Here is an 18,455-nt window from a genome sequence, read left to right as displayed (position 1 = left end):
CTGCCGGCACGGAGCTGGTGACTGGGTTCCGGAGCCCGATGCAGGTGTTTGCAGCCAGCCTGGGCTCTGGGCAGCTGCACCAAGCAGCGGGCTGGCTGCAAACAGCTGCGCCAGGCTCCATAGCTCCGGCATCACCTCGATGCCGGTAGTGACTGCATGGACACCTCGGGGCAGGCTGTGCTGCCCCGCTGTCTGCCCCAAGGTGCCTGTGCAGTTGCTGCTAGCACAGAGCTGATGCCAGAGCTGTGGAGCCCAGTGCAGCTGTTTGCAGCCTGCTTGCTGCAGCTGCCCCAGAGCCCAGGCTGGCTGCAAACAGCTGCACTGGGTTCTGGAACCCTGCCATCATCTCACCAGGAGTTGGGGAGAGACTGGGGCTGCACCGCCTCAGGCCCCTCCCCTATCGCCCTCTCCAACGCGCGGGTGCACGTGCCAGTAGGTAGCTGATGCTGGAGCCCGGCACAGCTGTTTGGAGCCTCCCGGCTGCAGCTAGGCCCAGCTCTGGGGAGCTGCTGCCAGTCTAGAGCCTGGGCTGCTCCCAGAAGGCAGATGGGATGCTGCAAGCCCTGCTGGGAGCAGCCCAGGCTTCAGCAGCTACCCAGAGTCAAGGTAGCTGCTGGCAGCCACAGAGCCTGGGATGGGGGGCACAGGGCAGCAGGACTAGGGAGCAGGGGCTTTGGGTGGGGGACACGGGGCACAAGCAGGGCATCCTGCCCTGTACCCCTTGCCCTCATTTTGTTTTTCTGGCATGCCAGCACTCCGGCACCTTCCAAGATAGGCTTTGTGGTGTTTTTTGGCACTCTGGCCAAAAAATGTTGCCTACCTCTGCTGTAGGGAAAGATCCAAATATAAGGAATCTCTCTTGCTGTTGCTTTTTACACTGCATTTGTTCTGTAAGTTGAGGACTGTGATCCTCTGGGACTGCCTGTCCAATACTCTCATTAGCATTGAATTCACAGACAGAAAAGAGTTGGTGTTTGGTTATATTAAAAAAAATGTGGTAAATAATGAGATAATTTGACTTGCAGATCTCTTAATAAAGTTCATACTGAATAGTATTAAATCTTTTCACACCACTATACAGCTAGTAAGTAGAATTAATGGATATAAAGTATACCATGAAATTTCATGTCGGTTCGTAAGGGTCTGGGAGACTGACAGCTTTGGTAACTATGGCTGTATAACATTTTCCATCCTAATCTCCTTTATTAGTCTTTTGTTAGCTTTCTAAAACTTCTACCCTTTTGGACTGAATTTGTGTGCGTGTGTTTTCTGCCCATAATAAAATTTAGGGAAGTTTGAATAAAATGTTTTATGTTACTTTGAGAATTAAAGGAGTGGGGAAATTTGATGCTTAAAAATTGTAGAATAGCTTATAGTGTCACAATTAAAATATTGAAAGTTTTAAATTTGACTTAAAAATAGCCTTCATTTCAGAGACAAACCCTGTTCAGCATTCTGGTGAGAGCTGTTTTGGATTTGACCAAGTTACAAGTCTTTTAGAATCGTAAGCTGTACATGGACAGTACTTTTACTAATTATCTGCTGATATATTTTGTTTAGGATTATGTTGGTGATTTAGCAGCTCAAATTTCAAATGGCGAAGAGGAGGAATTTGTGATAGAATGTCTGGGAACATTGGCAAATCTGACCTTACCTGACCTGGACTGGGAACTCGTGCTGAAAGAATACAAACTAGTTCCATACCTCAAAGATAAACTAAAGCCAGGTCTGTATTAAAAGTGGTTAGCATTCCAAAATGGTCTGTTTTCCTGTAGTGTCTTTTGGATGTATGAATTAACGTAAGTCCTGAAAACCAAAACAACAAGCCCATAGCCAAAGATTCAGCAAAGGGCTTTCTTACACACACAGCTATCTGCTATTTAATTTACCAGGTTCTGCAGAGGATGACCTTGTTTTAGAAGTCGTAATAATGATTGGAACTGTGTCCATGGATGACTCCTGTGCTGCTCTTCTAGCCAAATCTGGAATCATTCCAGCACTCATTGAACTTCTAAATGGTATGTTATCCAATTCCTTCTGGGACTATTTTTTCAAAGGTTCTTAATATCTGTACTTCCCAGTTGACCTAGATGCCACCACCAGGTATAACTTAGGAGAAGCTACTGCTGTCCTTCATGCGAGTGTGGTGCTATAATTCTATCACTGGCAGAGACTGTGCTGAACAAAGGTCCAGGGGCATAACTATGGATGGGCAACAGGGACATGACTGGGTGCCAGTGTGTAGGGAGTAGAAGAACTGTGCTGCCATTACTACCAACCTAACTGCTACTGCCTTTGCTGCTGCTGCCCAGGATTCAGAACCTTGTTTATGCCTCTGCAAAGGTCTAGTCAGCTTGCTTTTTCCACACCAGTCCAGTTTTTATCAAAGTCAGTTGGAGTCTAGAGGCTGACTCTGGAAGTTGAGTGAAGCTCTGAAAGCTTTGTGTTTGTGAGTGGGAATGATTATTAGAAACTGCAATCAAAATGTTGTCTGCACTCTCCAGTTTATCTAAGAGCCTGACACAGTGCTTGTTAATATATAGTAGTAGCCTACTCTGTTTCAGTGACTTGAATAAATGCTTTTCTCTTTTCGTCAAGCTCAACAGGAAGATGATGAGTTTGTCTGCCAAATCATATATGTCTTTTACCAGATGGTCTTTCACCAAGCCACTAGAGATGTCATCATCAAGGAGACTCGTATCCTTTTTAAATGTGAAACCTTTAGAATTACAGTGCTTTTAATCTGCTGTTGTTTCTACATGTGCTTCTCATGTGATGGAAATCCTTCACTGTAATTTTGTAAACTCCTAAAGATAAGATTGATTTGGTATAATTTCAATCAAAATAATGTCCAAATATTTTATTTGTAAGATATAAGGATCTTTAGAAGATATTATGCAGACAGCTTACATATGGTGGTTAAAATGAGGATTGATAACTTTTTGTATCACACCATGTTATCAATGTGGTATGTATGTTGCATACTCTACAGAAAGAGTAGTAAGTAATATGAAACATTTGGGTATGACTGTTTCTTATACCCTTTTCCTTGTAAAGCTATGTACCTTAGAGACCATAATTTCAGCTTTAACAGGCTCAGAGGGAAAAGTAAAATTGAGTCAACTTCTGACACACCTGCCATTTCTCATCTCTCCTCCTGCTCCTCTCTTTTCTTTAAAGCAACTGTCATCTAGTTTTTTTTTACTTCCTACCGCAAGAGTTCCTGTTGTGTATTGCTCTCACAAACCATTCCTATCCTTCTTCTCTCTCTCTTTGATTTCAATTCCTTGCTTTCTTTCCTTTAGTCTGTTTCTGTGCTAATGGCCATTCTGTTTTTGTTCATTTTGCTTCAGTTTGTTGACTTGCTCAGTTTGAAAGAACTTTAAGTATAACCCCTGTTCTCCATTTATCACTTCCTCTTGCTATCTTTTCTGTTTTGAAATATGATTTAAATTGGGGCCCAGTCCAGACCCACTGAAGTCAGTTGAAGGGCAAGTTTACTACAATGGGCTTTTTTAATCGGATCTCAGATTTGTATGCTTTTCATGTCAAATCATGTTTGCCTTGCATTCTGTGAAATGTCTAGCATGCTGTAGATAGTACATAAGCAGCAAGTAATAGTAATGATTCCAAAGCCACCTAAAATATCTTCCAAATACAAAAATATAATGCAGTGTATGGTCTGATATTTTTAGTCTTTACTGAACTAAGAATATATTTTGTGTAGAAACCTGGGAGATCTTGGGTATAATATTGTAGGATACCTGTTCCTAGTTCTAAAAGGTCACAAGATACCAGTTTCACATTTGGTCACTTAGTAGCCAGATGTGCCCATCATGTCCCTTTTCCACTCTAAGAACTACTACTTACCTGTTATAAGAGTGCTTTTTTTCTTTAAGCACAGATTCACTTGCTCTTCTCCCCACAGGAGCTTGCTTTCAATCCTTTTGTTTAATCAGGCTAAAAGGTTTTGAGAGATCCTGGGACTTACTGGAGGGAGTTGCATGTTTTAGTAGTGTTGCACCAATTTTGCTATAGATTTACCATATTTACTCAAATATAAAACAAGTTGCATGCGTCAGTCCCACCAGTCAACATCAGGGAGAGTCTCTTGTCTTAGATTTGTGTACAAAGGGGTGAGGGGCAGGCAGCTGCTGTGGGTCTGACTGGCCCTGGCCCTGGCCCTGACCCTGGTCGGGGCCAGTGTCAGACAGACAGCAGTCTCCATATATTTTTATATAGAGCAGTCTGTCTGTATATTTACCTGTGCTCACTGCAGTTACCATCATGTGAAACTGTTAGGTCCCTGACACATGTTACAATTAAGGTGTGATTAACATTTTAGTTCTACCATAAATAGTAGCAGTGCTACATGTGCAGCTGATTTATGGAGCCATAAAGTGACAAATAAGCCACAAAAATATTCCATAAAATATGTAAACCATCCTTTCGGCCATAATTTGCACAAATAACATGCCCGTGCCGATGCTAACCATCAGCTGATTGTCAGTATTGGCATTGGGATGGGATTCAGCAATGGGATGGGGACAGTTCCGGTCTTGATGCCAAAAATGGGCTGCCAGGGAAACAGGTTGTAAGGTTTCCTGGCAGGGCAGACAGAGTCAAGGGATTTCCTTTGCTGGGAACTTAGCAGAACCTGTGCCTGGCAACCTCTCCTGCCTTGTTCTACAGCCCCTGTGGGGATGTGGGGCAGGACACTTTAAAACAGTGGATCTTTGGAGCTAACAGTAGTATAAAACTCTTCTTGACTGCCTTTACCCCTCAGGTCCCAGAGCAGCTGAGCTTCATACATGGTTTGTAAAAGTCTCAGCAAACAGGGACTTGGGGACTGGGGAGATGCTTCTTGATCCTGGGGTCCCTGCAGGGAGTCTGTGTGTATTGAGTGCCAGGCAGGAGGAGTCAGTCAGCTGATTTCCACCTCACTCCCCCCCAACACACTCTCCCCATCCTGCACTTGCAAACCCATGCCTTGGGCTCCCTGCTGGCAGTGGCCCCAACCCCAACAATAGTACCTCCTGCCATGCACGTGGCATGATTGTGCCATTAAGTGAATGTCTGCTCACCCTCTGATTCCAGGTAAACAATGCACTCTGCAGATCTAATAGTAGCCAGTCTTTCCTTTGTTTTCTCCAGCAAGGCCTTGAAGGTACTATATGATTTATACTGAAGTACTTCAGTATCTTGCACCAACATCCATTTCTTCCATTTCCTATAGTCTTCCTGACCATAATACCTCCATTCGTGGTTGTTTTTAATTGCGGGGAGGGGCATGTGTTTTTACTTCTGTATAGTCATATAGTCAACAACAGCAACAAAAAAAATGCAGTTTGAGTAACATCTCACTCATCTAGCCAAGAGCAGACCTGTAGAAGTATATTCCAGGTTTCCCTATACGTATGCTTTAAACGTTATTGTTATATGGGACAAATAATTTGGAAATCAGTCTTTAACTTTTTATTGCCTTTAAGGTTTAAAAAGAGCTTAATCTATTTCACAGAAATGCTAAATATTGAATAAAATGTAAACCCTGTAGCACAGTGTTCATATGGCTGGATTTCTCATGATGAGCCAGACAATGTGTACTTCTCAGTAAAAGGAATGTATATCTCCTTCAGGAGTTTTATATGACTATTTAGCTGACTTAGCACATGAAGCTCATGGCTCTCATGTGCTGCAGAATGTACCCCAGTGTGGTTCCTAATAAATTCTTCCAGCTGGAAGAATCCATGCCTGTGGTAAAATCAACCTTACATCCTTAACCATTCCTTCCCAGAGGCTCCAGCGTATCTTATAGACCTGATGCACGATAAGAATGCTGAGATCCGCAAAGTCTGTGACAACACTCTGGATATTATAGCGGTAGGTTGATTTCCTTTGTCTAGCTAAAGAATCTACGTGATTAGAACCTGCCCATTTTCTGGAAGAGGAACAATATACATTAGCACATTGTCTGAAAATATTTTCAATATAATTTTGATTTTTTTCCTGTAAAATGAGTTGCAGAGTTGCATTTTTGTTGAAAAAAATATGTACGCTTTTAAAAATCCAGTAGTAGTTAAATTACATATTGTAAACATTTTGAAATGCTTTACTTCTCTTACTTTTCACAATTTGGAATGTCTGAACCACATTTGATGAGGACTGTAAGCTTTCTGTGTTTTTGTGGTTACCCAACAGCTTTTTTCATTTATTGGGATCTGTTTTGTTCAGTGATCTTTTCTATAATGTTTAATGTGAGTATTATTTGTTTAAAAAGGAAAGCATATGGGATAATATTAGAAAACCAATGTTCTGTAGCGTTCAATGATCAGAACAGGGTCTTGTCCGTCCTATGATTTTAGCTTAGTTCCCGGTGCAATGGTCTGCTCTTAAACACATAGTACAGAGGCCTGCAGTCCTACTGCCTCGTCTAATATCACCAGCTGAGCCATACTGAATCTGGTTAGTGTTGAAATGGGGCACTTTACCCCCAGTGCAATGTTATTGGACACTATGCTATTGGAAGTTCTGGTTCTCTGGTGAAATATTCCATAAAAATCCTTGCTACTCATGACCATGAAAATTTGCACAGTACTTCTTAGAGATCATATTCTTATTTAGGCAATCGCATCTCACTTTCCTAAGTTCCTGTTGGTGAATTCTGGTGGATGCACTTCTCTGGTAAATTAAGGAGTTAAGAGAGATACTGAAAAATTGCTATAACTTCATTCTTGTGGCTTTGTGTGTATAGTACTTCTTTCTTTCTTTCTTCTCTGTCTTCATTTAAACTGTTAAGTTTTTGTAGAGCTATGGTTTTAGCTCCCAGTGTATGACATAGTATTGTATTTCTTGACTTATTTTACTTTTACAATTAGTTATAAAAGTACATTACATTAGTTGGTAATGGCAAATGGCTAAAATTTGCCTAAAAGTACAAAATATTAATGTAGGCAATTTTGTACTTCATTGTGATGTTTTATCTATCAGTCAAGCTTTACTCACACTTTATGTAGAGGTGGGGCATGAAACCCTAGCTCTGCTAAGTCAGTGGGAGTTTTGCCATTGACTTCAGTGAAGCCAGTGTTTCACTTGGGATGAATTCACACTTACTGCCAGAATTCTGATGCGTGTCCTGCTCATAAGTCAGTCCACCAAGAGGAAAAAATAGTCTTGGGAGGCAGAACCCATTACTGTTTTGTGCGGGAAGATGGTTTTGTTTGATAAGAAGGGTCCTATAGTATTAAAGTAATATTTCTAGTCTTGAATATCTGAAGACTATCTAACTGAAAAGAATGGAGGAAATGTGAGAAATCTGCGTGTAAGTTGTTTAAAGTAAGACTGTTAGAATTCTGTTGCCTGTGCTTGTGAATCAGTCTACATGGCTTGGAATATATAATTACCTTGGAATTCCAGGTCATTTGTTAGTATCCCAGGCCAATCTGATAAAAGCCTTATTGATACAAATGAAGCTATGAGAAATGATTCCCGGGGAAGAACTATTGGGGAAAATTAATCAGGGATGAAGAGTAAAAAATGTTCTTTGGGAACAGTGCAGCTTTGAAAGTGATGATAGTCTGATACCAAAACCAAAGTTCAGCACACTGGAAAAATCATACGGGTGCATTTGTAGCCATTCTTGTGCTTTCTGTTTACTTGTACAATACAAGTTGCACTTTCAAAACTCTGAAGATGTGAAGGCTTCCTTGTCAACCACCCAATCCTCCCCCTCCCAGCCACCCCCCAGCAAAAGAGTCTGAGTTCAGTTTGCATCCTGCATCAGTTACTAGGTTATTTCCATCTCTGACCTCCTACAAGTCCCTTGTGTAGTATTAATTCCTTGTCCCTTTTCAGGCCACTGCTCACGTGAATTTTGTACTCTTAAACTGGACCCTGAGTTTGTCTCCTATGAATCAGTTATGATTACCTAAGCCAGTGTGACCTAGGCTAAAAACCTCCAGGAGCAATGATAAGGATACCCAGTGACAAGATGTCCTTTTGTTAAAGCAACAGGTTATTTACTGGAAGTAAAGGATTTTAGAGAAAAAAAAGATTTAAAGGAACAAAACACATATGTAGCTTGCTGGATATTTAACCATAAACCTGCGTGGGTCTGCGGATCCTAGACACCCTGTCCATGAGATCTCCGCAGCTTGGCTGGCATAGTTTGTTCCCTTTACTCACAATCCATTTCTCTTCCAGGTTTGGGTTGGGAGAGGGGAAAAAGGAAGAGGTTTTTCCCAAAGCTCTTCATCCATTTGATCAGCTCTTCCTGTCCCCTTTTCCTTGAGGCCAAGTTATTTTTTCACCATTTATAGTCCTGTGATCTGTTAGTTTTCAGCCTTGGCAGCATGAGGTTTGCAGCTTATTGGAGGCTGTATACAAGACTGCAAACTGAAAGTTTTGTCCATTGTCTTTCAAGTGTGTGTTTAGCTGTCATTATGTAGGACTGTTCTCTCTCCTTCTCTCCTCTGCCCCATGCCTTGATTGTTATTTCTCCAACTCCCTATTAAACTAGATTTATGCATTCATGTAGATAAAACATATTAAATATACAGTAACTTCTGTCATTGACAGGGCCTTATGCAGTGTTCGTGACATGGGCAGATCCTGGTACACTCTATTTTACTCTGTAGCAACTCCCCCTATCTTAATATTCTGAGGCCATGGACAAACATGAATTTTAACCATTTTAAAAGGGGAGAAAGGGAGCTTTCACTCAGCAGTATGTATCAGCCATTTCACTATAACTCTTAAGTCTGTATACTCCTGTGTAATGATAAAGGTATGCTAAGTCACAGTAACTTTACCCTGAATTGAAACGGTTAAAATTGCGATGGGTTTGCTGTACTTGTATTGGTACAGGAGCATACAGATGGAACTGTTACATTGTAAAAGCTTATTAGTATAATTTGATATTGATTAAGGCTGTGTGAAGCTTTGGTAACTGATTTGATTTGGAGGAGATTCAGGGACTGAATGACTTGAATTGGGAGACCGAGTAAAAGCTCTGAATTGATTTGAAGCATCCGATTTGATTCAGAAAAGTTTCAGCTGATTTGGAGATTCGGTCATAGACTAAACAGGCAGCTGACAGCTGCCTCCAGCTGGTAAGTCTGTTGGGGTTGGGGGAGGGGGGAAGAGAGAGGAATTGGGACTGGGACAAGCTGTTCAACCAGGGAGGAGTGCAGGGGGGCACGGGGAAAAAAGTCCCACACTCACAGGCTCTGGCAGCAGGGACTGGGGACTCATCGCAGAGCCCTCCCATGCAGCGCAGGGCAGTGGAGGCCAGCAGGGATTGCCCCCCTGCCTGGCATCTGTGCAGCAGCTGCCCCATGGCACAGGTGCAGCATGACTTTACAAGGCATCGTGTGCTGTCTGGGAGCTGGGACGGCTCCCTGTGTCAGCCAGAGCCCGGCACCACTCAACCCCAGTGGCCCCAGCTCCCAGGTAGCATGCAGCGCCCTGCTGAGTTGCGCTGCACCCGCGCCATAGGGCAGCTGCCGCACAGGTGCCAGGCAGAGGGAGGGGTGATCCCCACTGCCCCATGCTGCGTGGGGAGAGGGAGGGGGCGGGGGCTCTGCCACAGGCCCTCAGTCCCTGATCCCCATTGCTACAGCTGGTGAGTGCAGGGCTTTAAAAAAAAAAAAAATTGCCAGACTGCTGGGAACAGGGGGGGAGAGGAGGGATTGGGGAGTAGTGGCTGCACAGGAGTGGGGGGGAAGATGCTCTGCCAGGAGGCCACAGAGCCCCCACAGCTTCTGCTACAGCCGGTGAGTGCAGGGCATTTTTTTTTTTTTTTTTGAAGTGCCAGGACTAGGCTTGGGCCAGGCGGGGGATGGGGCTATGCAGGGCAGCCATGGGAGCTTCTCCTATAGCTGCCCAGGGAGAGGCAGGCACAGCTGGAGAAGCCACCTGGCTGTGCCTGCCTCTCCCTGGCTGATCCAAATCTCTCCGAATGGGTGCCAAATCTGAAGCTGATTCAGCTGAATTGATTCAGGACAGTGATCTGAATCCAATTACTGTCCTCCGAATCAGCTGAATCTGAATCGAATACTTTCCTATTTGTACAGGCTTAATTGATACAGTGTTACTACATTTGCCTGTATTCCGACTCAGCAAAGTTAATTCGATATATTTAGGACCTACTGAATTACTGGTGGAAGTGGCCTGTGTGGCAGTTCCTTTAATTTTACAGGTTCCCCTGTGCACACCCTTCCCCTGCCCCCCATGATTGGTGGAGGGGCCATGCCACTTGCTCCTGATTTGGCAGGGAGGCAAAAGTTTGGGTTTTAAATATGATGCCATTTTTACCTCCCAGCTGCTCAGAACCAAGCAACAGGGCTGTTGGGGCCCCTTGGCTAATCAACAGCAGGGGGGACATGCGGGGCAACCTGCAAGATTAAAGGAGCCACCACGCATCCTATTTCCACCACAAATTTGGTAGGTCCCTGGATATATTTTGGAAGTCTTGGCACTGACTGTCCACTAAACTATTTCAGTTAGTTCAAGTTGAGATATTATTTCTAGACAACTAGTTTGATTTGTTTTTTTCATCAGCCAGTAAACGGGACCAGAATGTTCTGCAGGCACATTTGTGTTTTGTCTTCTGCCAAATAATGTTGTCAACATTTCCAGAATCTTTTCCTAAGTATCAGTGCCTATATCATGCCTCCCTATGTCAAGGAATTGCTTAAAGCAGTACAGGAAAGCATAATTTAAAATAGTGGCTTAAAATTAAGGAAAGAAAAACCAAGGCTGACTGAAACAAGAAAATTTTTCACTGATAAGATTTTTCCTCAGTCTAAAAGATCTCCCAGTGGAAACAAACAGAGCAGTGTCACCTGAGACATTCAGAATGAAACTAAGATTATGGACAAAACATACTTTTTAATTGTTTTAAAAGGGGAGGTAGGGCTGCTGCTCAGGAGTATGCATCAGCCATTATAATACAACTGTTACCTCTACAGAAAGTACAATACAGGTGAGCTGTATTTGGAGAGGAAACATGTTGAGAGGATAGGTGGCAGTGCGCCTCATTGTGCATGCTAGCAGGTCTGAATGAGGCTTTGGAGCTGGAGAAAAAGCAACAATGGGAAGATATATTGGTACTCACGTTTTTGGGGGAGACCACTGTAGCCCAGGAAGTGTTTGGGTGCTGCAGAGTTTTTCACTAGCTCTCCTTTCTGGCTGGCCTCAGAAGTTCGCTGTTATGGGAGTGAATTGATCCAACTGTTCTAATGCAAAGGTTCCCTAACCCCCTTCTCAAACAGGTGGTACTTTCCCATTTAAATGTAATGTTAGATCTCTCACTGATAGTATTCTGTATGGAGAAAATGAAAACAAAATCTTATTTTCTTTAATAAATCTGCTGAAGAGAAGACTGAAAGGAAATCTGATAGCAGCCCTTAACTACCTGAAGGGTGGTTCCAGTGAGGATGGAGCTGGACTGTTCTCAGTGGTGGTAGATGACAGAATGAGAAGCAATGGTCTCAAGTTGCAGCAAGGGAGGTTTAGGTTGGATGTTAGGAAAAAAAAAATTCACTAGGAGGGTGGTGAAACACCTAAATAGGTTACCTAGAGAGGTGGTACAATCTCCATCCTTGGAGGTTTTTAAAGCCTGGCTACACAAAGCCCTGGCTGGGATGATCTAGTTGGGGGTCGCCTGCTTTGAGCAGGGGGGTGGGAAGCTGACCTCCTGAGGGCTCTTCCAACTCTGCTTTTTACGATTCTATGATCTAAGTGCTACTTGCAGGTTTAAATGTAGATATGTAAGAGGCCCTTTGTTTCTCTGGCATGGATTTTAGATCCTGTTTTGATCTGTATGACTAGAGTTGTTCTGAAGGGATCAGTTAGGGCCACTTATGTTCTGTGTTGACCCTGTTTCACCTTTGAGGCTATGTGCCAGTAATTCTGTGCAAGTCCATGGAGTAATATCATAATGGAGTGTATGTGGCCTACAGAGTATTTGAGCCTTTTTAGGATGAGTCCAATCATACAAGTGGAAGTGGGATCTGAAATCCACGTAAGTGACACAAAATACCATTTATACATCCACATTTTGATATTTAGGTAGCACTCTTATACAACGTAGGACAGGGGTGCTCAACCTCTGGCCCATAGGCCAAATGCAGACCACAGAGCCATAGGTACCCAGCCTGTGGGGCTCCCCAGAGATTGGAAATGTGGCGGCAGGGGAGCAGTGGCAATAAATATGGCCAACCTCCCATGCTGCCAAATTCCCAAGCCCCACCCAGCAGGTTGGAACCATTTCATACCCTCAGTCCCCACCCTTGTGGCTGGATGAGGTTGGGTCACACTCCCCACCCACCTGCTGCTGGGCTGAGGCAAGCCGCCTCCCCCCGCCCCCCAATGGGGCTGGGTTGAGGCTGGGCCCTGCCCCTTCCCCACTCCCCATGCCCTTTTCTTGCACTGGGTTGGGCCACATCCCCTTCTTCCCCCCAGCCCCTCTCATAGGGCCAGGTTGGAGCCAGGATGGCCCCTGGCCCCCTTGGTGCAGCTGGATTGGGCCCTGCCGTGACCTCCCCCACTCCCCTACCCCCCATGCCAAATTGGGGCCACCAGATGGATCCAACCCAAAGAAGGCCTGGGCATTGCCCATGCAGCCTGGTGGCCAAAAAGGTTAAGCACCACTGTTTTAGATAAAATAGGATCTGAGTCAGTATGCTCTTATCTTAATTAGGAGGTTAGGAGGAAGAAACACAAGGTATAGGAGTAAATCACAGAGCACTTGCGTCATGCTTGTATTATAATCTGGTACTACTCTCTATTCCAAAATAGAGATTTCTCCCAAAACCAAAAGTCCTAATCATCCAAGTGAGATTGAACTACATCTTAGATTGGTGAGGGAAGACTGGCTGTAATGAGGATGAAAGTCCCACAACGTACGAGGCCCTCATGAGGGATGCATTTCCCAGATCGGAGACCCTCATGCCACAGCCCATAAGGTTATTTTGGTTCTGACAGTTGCTTGACTTGCTAATGCCTTTGCTGTGTCTGTGCAGTGGATAATAGAGGATTTCAGTCTCTAGGACTGTCGGGACTGATCGTCAGCAGTAAATTCACAGGGGAAAAAAATGAATGAAAAGATAAGTCAAGTTGTAGTCTTGTTGCCAACATGTATGGAACCTTGCTAGTTGCTATGACAATGGAGGTCAAAAATAATTGTGGGGAAAGACTTCTAACACTTTAAAACTAATTTCTTTTTAAGGAGACAAACACCTTTTTCGCTCATCAAGGAGCAGCACATAGGGTGATTGAAATAACACTGAGGAAAATTAGATGCCTTGCAGGCCTTGGGGGAAGTATGCTTTTTGCAGTAAAGTAATTGTCACAGAAATTATGGAAATGTTATACTAGTGATGATTTGTTTAATATAACTTGGCTGGTTTCCGCCATTGATGAATTGAAACAGATGTGTTGCTTCAGTACAGTATGTACTGTGGAGTCATACATACAGTATGCACTAGTGGATGCAAGGGACCTCTTTCATCAACAGCAAATGTGGTCACTGGATGTTCTTGCATGCTCCAATTTTCTGGATATGGTGCTGAGTCCTGGTATCAGACAGCTAATTTATGAAGTTGTTACACATAATCGGGACACATTAACTATCTCAGAAGTCTATAGAGTGCATTTCATCAGATGCAGACAGATACAAAATAGACCTTAGTTTTCCACTGAGTGCTGACCACTGTTGACTTGCTGCTTTTGGGAGCTTGTGCATTCCTGACACTTGCATTGTAAGCCTGTGGAAAGCAGTGGAGTTTGGCTCCCTGTTGCCTCTAGGGGTACTTTTACATGTGTTCCAGGAGTGGGGTGGGGAGCAGTGCTTCAATTAGAGTGGCTCCAAGAGCTGCTCTAATTAAAGCAGTGCAGCATCTCATGTATCAGCATCCCTGCGCTTCAAAATGGCAGTGGGGATGCTTGAACTGAAGCCTGTTCAGTGAGTTTTACAAGTGTCCCTGCCACCACTTTGAAGCATGGGGATGCTGATACATGAGACACGGGAGGCTGCTGGAGTGTGGTACTGTAATTGCCATGCTACAGCAGACTTGATTTAATCAAGTCTGCTCTGACACGCTGTAATTACAGTGCATCGGGGCAACCTCCATACTAGTTAGATCCAGGTTAGGTAGGGAACAATGGGGCTCAGCCCTCTTTCCACTCCTTTTCTACCACTAAAGATAGAAGATCCTTAACACCCACATTCCTCATGCAGTTCTTTTTCTAGCTGTATTCGTCGCTTTTTAACTATTGTTTAGTCTTTGATTATCTTTTCTTTTATTTTTATTTTAGATCAAAGTTAAGTTAAAGCTCCATATTGTGATTTTATAACTCTTCCACCTTCCATGCCTTCTGCAGCACATTATCAGGTTCAGCATGCTGTACAGATTTGTTTGAGCCCAGGTCCCATCTGCTATGTCAGATCCTGAATGGTCTAGATTTGAGTGCTGTCCTTTTTGCAGCAACAGAATGTCTGAAGGCCAGTCATTTAGTGCAGCTTGCCGCTTCTCTGAAAGGGCCACTTGCCAATGGTATGTTACAGCCTGGCAGCTTTCATCCCAAGGGGGCACAAAGAGTTTGAGACCATTAAAGCTCACTGCATACATCCTGATAACCTGCCATGTTTCTCTGTATCTTACTCAAGTGCCAAGGCTATTTGATGCCCTCTGTTTTGAAAATGTTGAGACTTCAAACAAAAGGTGGAAAACTGCTAAGGCAGTGTTTCTAGAAATTCCCAAGAATGATGCCAAAGTTCTCTGGGATCTGGAATCAGGGCAGCACAAAAGAAGAAAAATAAATTCTCCAGCTTTTACCTGAAACCAAGGAAGTACATATTATGGGGATATATGGACAACTTTGTTTGGAGAGGCAGCTGCCTTGGTTCCACCTTTGTTTTCTCCTTTAGTGCAGAGTGCCATGTTGTGTCTGACCAGGAAGTTTCTATGGTCTGTTTATTTCCTTTTGTGTCCAGAAGACAGAAAAATGGAGTGAGAAGCAGCTGGGACAGTTTACAGAGTGAAGCCAAGTGCTACACTGGTGAAACTAGCACTTTCTGGCCCACTGTGAGGAGGTGTAACAGAACTGAGTGGGAACACTAAAAAGGGATAGGAATGTCCTAACCTCCTCATTTAATTCTTGTTTGTCTCCTAGCAAGCCCTCCTTGCCACAGCTAGTTTTTCATATTCTTTGTTATCCATATTTTCCAAGGCACAACTAAGAATCCAGGCCAGGCCATTACAACATCCACCCAAACCCATGCTTCTGTCTTCATCTAGCCATTTGGACGGTGGCTGCCTGTCCTGATTGCAGTAATTTTCCGTGATGAAAACAGGGCAAAATATAACCAAAATGAAGTAGGTGCAACATTCTTCCCTCTAAGCTGTTGCACATCAATTTTAGGATTTTTTTCCCTCATTCAATTCTCTGTTACTAATGCACTCTCTTTGGGACTTTGCCTGTTGCTTTGAACACATACCTGTGATCCTGGTTGTGGTTTTGTACTGTGGAGGCCTGTATTACAGGATCATTTAGAGAATGTTGTAAAGCACATAAAGGAATGAAAAGGTTGTGATCAAATTTAAAGTGGGTGTATCCACCCCAGTGTCTGATAGATATTTGCTATACATTGTTGATTTCACATGACACTTCACATGGTATAGCTAAAGCTAGGTTTATTTGTCTTAATAGTATTTTAACTTAATGAGCATAGTTATACTGTTAATCACATTAGTACAATCCCATGGAAATCATCACGGGTTACAGAGCCATAAATGAAAGCAGGAATTCAGCCCATTATATTCTGGAGGCAACATACTTTAATAGCATTTCTGCCCAGTTCCCAACCAAGAGAACATAATTCTTTTGGGCAGTTACTGATAGGTGGTTAATCTAACTATTCTTGTAGTACGTGTATCTTGTTGCAGAAATTGTGCATTTAGGTAACAATGTAATGTATCATTTTACCAACTATAACTCTAACCTTAATGAGCAATTTAACTTACTGTATGGCAGCTTTAATTTAGTACAAGCAGTTGCATTAAATGAACCATATTACAGACCCAATTAGACAGCAACCACATTAAAGTAAAAAAGTAAATCTGTTTTCCATCAGCAGTGATAGAACGCAAAGCAGATCTGTATAGCTCTATGTTATCCTATAGCGTGTTAATCAGATACAAGGTGTGACGGAAACCAGTGACAAAGGGGACCCCTGATAGGGAACAGACACAGTCTGATAATAGGCCAGTTAACGCTTCATAATGTTTCAGTGGTTCAGCAGTAAACAAAGTTGGATGTAGAACTTCAAAAAGGATGGCGCATTCCATGCAGAATCAAACCATACATCTTCCATGACACTTAGGGATTTATGGGAACAGAATGCTTAAAACAGTGATGTCAGAAGGTTCCGAGGAGAATAAAATCAACCTCCAAGTATTCTTCCCTTTTTATGTAACAGCATATAAAATGCTCAGCTCCTTACAGCATGTAGAAAAAAATTAGGAAGACCAACTCCACCCATGCTCCCACACCTACTTCACCAATGGTCTAACATTTGAAAGGTCTGATGGACTTTGCCATTGTTAGTGTGTACCATAATCTTCCTAGTCTTCATATTTCATTTCTTGAAAAATGGTATCTTCAAGTGAAGAAGGCTTTTAATGTTTCTGAATTTAAATCCTACAACACATTTTTAGAAATTAACAAGATTTTGGGGGTTCTTGGGAGTTGCTTTGATCTTAACTTATTTGTTTTAGTTTCCCTGAACCTTCACCTCTAGTCATATGACCCTGGATTTTCTCTTTTGCACCAAACTCTTGAAGCTTTTCCATAATGTCACATTTTCCTGTGGAGAATATTCAGAAATTATGGCCTTCATGCAGCAGTAATAGGATGAGATTCTCAGCTCTGTTATGTAGGATGTCAGACTGCATGATTATAACTAGATTCTTCAAGCTTTAAAATCTATGTTCAGTTGCCACAAATAGAATCCTGGACAAAATGGACCCTTGTTCATATCCGGTATGGCAATTCTTTTATTCCTAAAACCCAGTAGCCTTATACTTACTTTGAACATTTTAGAAAAGCACCAAAACTTACCTGAGATGATAAATGTGGTGTTATGTTAAAAACCACATGTATACCAAAGAGACAGATGGCTCCATGCCAGTATAATTCACCAGTCCTCTGCCAACTTTTGACTCTGAGATTTAAAGAGAAGATATAATAAGTCTTTTGTGTTCAGCTGTTATATCTGACAAGCAGCTTTTATAATGCTGTGAAGCTGAACTGTTTGTGCAAATGAGATCAAGATCAAAATTCAGGAAAGGATGAAGATACTTGTATGCACCATTTGTTAAATGTGAAACTAGGAATGAAGCCATCAGCACTGTTCCTGTTGGGAACCTTTTAAAGTAAACAAGCCAATGCAAAAACTATTTAATTTTTTTACAAATTAATCTAATTTGCTATTTGTTTATTTTTTTCCTCCTTGTAATCATCGTTTCTGGGAATGGTTTTCTTGGGATTACAGAACAGCCTCTGGCAGTTACAAGGTGTTTCTCTAAAGCTTAAAAGGAGCTTAAGGCTGCTGAGGGTTGACATAATAGATAGCCCACAGTTTAACTCTGGCAGACACAGACACAACAAAGGAAATGTTTCCAAGATGCTGATCAGATGTCATCACCAAAAGTTGCACCCTTTCATTTTTCACATATCACGTTATAAATCTTCCTGGAGATGAATTTACCTTTTCTGAGGATTTTTTTTTACTTTGTGCTGCTAGTTCTAGATTTTTCTTTCATTAAAAGTGAGTTACAGCAAGAAGAAAGTGTAGGGCCCATCTATTATTATTATTCTTTATCTTAAGCATGTTGTGGTTATATATAGGTAACAGGAATTCACATTGCAGCATTTGTCTTCCATGCTTGAAGCCATCGAGGGCTCTGAAAGCCTGGTGATCCAGTGTTTTGTGTACATAAAGCCATGGAGCAGACAGTGGTTTGAATTGCAGCCTCTTGTGCTCCAGGATAGCAAGAGAATGAAAATCCCAGTGGCCTGGTGACCAATGTATAAATAGGATAAGAAATAAAATCTAAGATATGTTTTCAGAAGTTTAAATCTGTGCCACAGATGTGTCTGTGGAAACCAACCTCTGAAGGTGTGTGCATTGATGAGCTTTCAAAATGGGAAATCCATATCCTGCTTTGTGACCAAAGAAACAAGGCTGCTTTACTCCCATTAAAGCAAAATTCTAAAATCCATTAGTAATGGAAAAGCATTTCTGATGTTGCACAATGCAGTATGGTTTCCTGTGAAGTCTTCGAAGCTCAGAATGGAAGTTCAGATGTTCCTCCTGATGGGGAAATGAACCAGACTTGTTTCTTAGGCAGGGTTTGTGTTACAGGGGAGCTGTGGAGGGGGAGGGTTGTGCC

General features: G+C 42.7%; 1 protein-coding gene across 2 annotated transcripts in view; it reads left to right on the top strand.

The window, feature by feature from the left end:
- KIFAP3 (kinesin associated protein 3) overlaps nt 1-18,455 on the top strand; it is a 136,494-nt gene that overhangs the window by 69,823 nt on the left and 48,216 nt on the right. For both annotated transcript variants that reach the window (XM_019501906.1, XM_019501907.1), the window contains exons 14-17: nt 1,561-1,726; nt 1,893-2,018; nt 2,599-2,697; nt 5,795-5,880. In XM_019501906.1, coding sequence (XP_019357451.1) covers nt 1,561-1,726; nt 1,893-2,018; nt 2,599-2,697; nt 5,795-5,880 — 477 coding nt within the window. The remainder of the gene's footprint in view (nt 1-1,560; nt 1,727-1,892; nt 2,019-2,598; nt 2,698-5,794; nt 5,881-18,455) is intronic.

The sequence above is a fragment of the Gavialis gangeticus genome, unplaced genomic scaffold (assembly GCF_001723915.1).
Source record: "Gavialis gangeticus isolate Ggan-Ray unplaced genomic scaffold, GavGan_comp1, whole genome shotgun sequence".
Lineage (NCBI taxonomy): Eukaryota > Metazoa > Chordata > Crocodylia > Gavialidae > Gavialis > Gavialis gangeticus.
Note: the sequence above shows the minus strand (reverse complement) of the source record. Positions and strands in the feature narration are given on the sequence as shown.